The following is a 4,235-nucleotide window of genomic DNA, read 5'->3' as shown; positions in this document are numbered from 1 at the left end:
GACGGCCTTCAAGGGTTTAGAAATTAGCATATGAGCCTACCTAGGTTTATCTTTCAACAAAGAATACTAAAGCACAAAGCAAATTTGATGATAAAAGTCATTTGAAAAGTTGTTTAAAAATTCATGCCCTACCTGAATCATGAAAGTTTAGTTTTGACTTGACTGTCCTTTAAATGTCCTAAAATCAATCAAGCAACTGTTTATTTTGAAACTACCATTTAGAACTTAGATTGTAAGTGTTCTTGGGAGAACGCTTGTGTCTCATAAGTGCACACTATTCTGATCATCCAAGATATCATCATAACATCTCATTCATCTGCATTTTTAAACTCTTCGAACCAGGTCTTGTCTCCTGAGTCAATATGAAATGTATGTTTCTTTCGTAATAGCGTATTGTAATCCTCTGCACAGGGGTCATTTGCTCTGCTGCTTACGCATTTTACACAATATGGCTGTGCTTTACAAACAACTGATAGTAACAACCAATGCAGTAAAAAATATACATGTTGTCAATATAAGCCACAGAAGTAAAACAGTGCAGCTATGTGATAAATGACAAATACATCATTTTATTTGTAGGATTTTACATTTTAAACAGATTTCAGCAAAATCTCAAACAAAATGATTAATGATTAAAGGAAGAATCTTGATAGTAAGTATAAAATATCCAAATGGTCCTACAAAACATTACATAGTAGAACATTCAACCACATGACCGATCAGTGCATATATAATTGTCAGGATTATACAGAATTTATAACAAATGTTAGACAGATTGCCTTATGTGCAGCCAATATATATGTGACAATCCCATAACATGGTTGGGGGCTAAGTATAATGATTTTGAAACTATTATTATTTCTAAAATGTTAAAAAAAAAAATGTAAAGGTGCTAAAATAATGGGCTTAATTTTAATGGATTCACAACATTTCTATGGTAATGTTTTGCATAATACTGGAGCTTTAAATAAATATTTGAGCTGCTTCTAAAATAGCTGTTAAGCCCTCAGCTGCCACACACACACAGTACATTGTAAAAACATTTAAATAATATGTTTTGGATTGTAAAACTAATTTTACTAACAGTTTTTCAACAGTTTTTAGACCAATAGAAAAAAAACACACATCTACGTCAGAATATACAAATAAATCACTAGTGGTTGGATTTTGCAACATGGGGTATATTCTATTGCAGTTGGTAGGCTTTTCAGTACTATTTTCTACACAAATTTATCCTTAAAGTCTTTGGATATTTTTTGTTTTACAGGTAAGACTTAAATAAAGATTTGCAACAGTAACAGAATATACCCTACAAAAAGCAGATTGTCAGGTATGTTTTTTCTGAGGCCTAAACTGGATAATCAGCTACCTCACAGAAAATACAACAGTATAACGAGGTAAAAATAAAGTAAAATATTAAAAATACAATTAAAATTGGTTAAAATAAACAATACAAATAAAAAACTGCATTATGTTTGAATAACTTCAGTGCACATTTTGATAGATATGGTTGAAGGGGAATTTGGATCAAACCATATTTTTGCATGATATATATATATATATATATCATATATGTGTGTGTATGTATGTGTTTATATATAATTGTTTTGTAGTCAGTTCTACAAAATAGTGTGATATCAAATATTTATCTTATGTCACCTGTTGCTATCACCTAATACTAATTATACTATATATATCTGTGTATATATATATATATATATATATATATATATATATATATATATATATATATATATATGTGTGTGTGTATATATATGTGTGTATGTATATATATATATATATATATATATATATATATATATATATATATATATATATATCTGGAAGATAAAACACAAGCGCAACTCAGATTCAAAGTAGCTTAATGATTTATTCATAAAACTTTCCTGCGCATAAATATGTACTTACAAGAAAGTGAAATAAAATCAGCGTGTCAAGTATCAATATACCATCCGGTTTTACAGCATAGTTTATATATATTATATATATATATATATGCATTATACACTGTGAATCTCTTGAAATAGTCTGCTAAGGCGGCAGAGGAAACGCGTTGAGTCGGAGGGGATTTGGATGATTTCCTGCGCATAAATATGTACTTACAAGAAAGTGAAATAAAATCAGCGTGTCAAGTATCAATATACCATCCGGTTTGAAGGCATAGTTTATATATATATATATATATATATATATATATGCATTATACACTGTGAATCTCTTGAAATAGTCTGCTAAGGCGGCAGAGGAAACGCGTTGAGTCGGAGGGGATTTGGATGATTTGTTTTAATTCTGTTTTGGGCAATTTTAAAAGGATCGCACCAGTGAGCGGAGGGATCGTTTGCATCTCTGGAGACTCTGCTGTAAAACCGGATGGTATATTGATACTTGACACACTGATTTTATTTCACTTTCTTGTAAGTGCATATTTATGCGTAGGGAAGTTTTATGAATAAATCATTAAGCTACTTTGAATCTTGGTTGCGCTTGTGTTTTATCTTCCAGATATCTACTTCCAAGCAGAAACGCCAATGGCACGCTTTTAATTCAAGCAGCATTACCGGATTTTAAGTTTTCCACTATCTTCAAGAAGAGACTGTGTGGGATTTATTGCTGGGAACTTACCCTATTTATACACATTCAGGAATCTACAGTTGGTGACCATGAGGCTTATTTATCATATGTCTGTCGGACCTGATCCGACAGTGCGGATCAGTTCCGTCAGACATCGCTGAATGCGGAGAGCAATACGCTCTCCATATTCAGCATTGCACCAGCAGCTCTTGTGAGCTGCTGGTGCAACGCCACCCCCTGCAGACTCGCGGCCAATCAGGGGGTGTCAATCAACATGATCGTACTCGATCGGGTTGAATTTTATGGCGATTCCTGTCCGCCTCTTCAGAGCAGGCGGACAGGGCTATGGAGCAGCGGTCTTTAGATTGTTGCTTCATAACTGGTATTTCTGGTGAGCCTGTATGCTCGCCAGAAACACAGGGCCTAGATAGGCCCCTATATATATTTGCCAATAGCGGTCTATTAAGATTGCTGGTTTGCTTAACCCCCATATAAATTGCATTCTGTTTCATATCTTGTGAGCTATAAGCAGTAATTTATGCATACCCACTTACTGGGTATTATACACTGTTTATTTTGAAGCACTGAAAACCACTCTTACAGCTTTTTCTCTCATTGGCTTATCTCTGCTTCCATTCTTGCGCTGATTATTTTTGTGTGATATATATACTGTATATATACAGTATATATATATATATATATATATATATATAATAGTTTCATAGGTATGGGCACCTACGGGGTTTTAATAAGATTCAAGCTTTATTGAAGAAATAATCAAACAATCAACGTTTCGGCCCTAAATCAAGCTTTCATCAAGACAATATGTCATATTCGTATACTGTTGGATACAAGCACAGCAACGGCTACCAGCCGCACTCTCAACGTCAGAGGGACATTCTGCCTTCCCGCGATACGAATATGACATATTGTCTTTATAAAAGCCTGACTTAGGGCCGAAACATTGACTGTTTGAATATTTCTTCAATAAAGCTTGAATCTTATTTAAAACCATGTAAGTGCTCATACCTATGAAACTATTATATACTTTGAACCTTTGGATTGCACCCAGGTCACTTGTGGACTGCATAAGGTGGAGTGCTTGGTTTACTACATTGTTCTATATATATATATATATATATATATATATATATATATATATATACACACAAACACACACACACACATTCTTGGAGCGTTTAGGTGATGAATTAATCTGACAATATAGCTGATTTAAGTAAATAGAAAACAATAAATGGATTTCTCGATTACGGACTGTGTTTAGGATACAATTTCTGTATAACATGATGAAAGTCTCATATATGCACAGCGTTATCTTTTACAAGATTTTTGGAGTGCTTTTTTTAACAGTGCAACTGTAGTATAATGAGAAGAATTGAAAAAGCTGTTGCTTATTTAGACATCTTGTATCTCCATTGCTTGTTTCGGCCATTGATAGTTGTCAATGGTAAATGAGTCATAGTCAGGGCTGTAGATCAGAGACTTGACAAATGCCTTCTTGTCCTCAGGTTCAGGATACCATGATGCCAAATTATTTTTGTATGCATAGTCCACGATCTAAAAAGATAGATTTTGTTACAAAGTTTCTATTTGAGATAATGCCCTCCAGACTCGCAGCACCT

General features: G+C 33.5%; 1 protein-coding gene across 3 annotated transcripts in view; it reads right to left on the bottom strand.

Annotated features, from left to right (window-relative positions):
• Positions 1–549: 549 nt before the first annotated feature.
• ME3 (malic enzyme 3) overlaps positions 550–4,235 on the bottom strand; it is a 439,608-nt gene continuing 435,922 nt past the window's right edge. For all 3 annotated transcript variants that reach the window (XM_053708640.1, XM_053708639.1, XM_053708641.1), the window contains exon 15: positions 550–4,170. In XM_053708640.1, coding sequence (XP_053564615.1) covers positions 4,009–4,170 — 162 coding nt within the window. In that variant the 3' untranslated portion in view covers positions 550–4,008. The remainder of the gene's footprint in view (positions 4,171–4,235) is intronic.

The sequence above is a fragment of the Bombina bombina genome, chromosome 3 (assembly GCF_027579735.1).
Source record: "Bombina bombina isolate aBomBom1 chromosome 3, aBomBom1.pri, whole genome shotgun sequence".
NCBI lineage: Eukaryota > Metazoa > Chordata > Amphibia > Anura > Bombinatoridae > Bombina > Bombina bombina.
The sequence above is the reverse complement of the archived record's forward strand: the minus strand, read 5'-3'. Positions and strand labels throughout refer to the sequence as shown.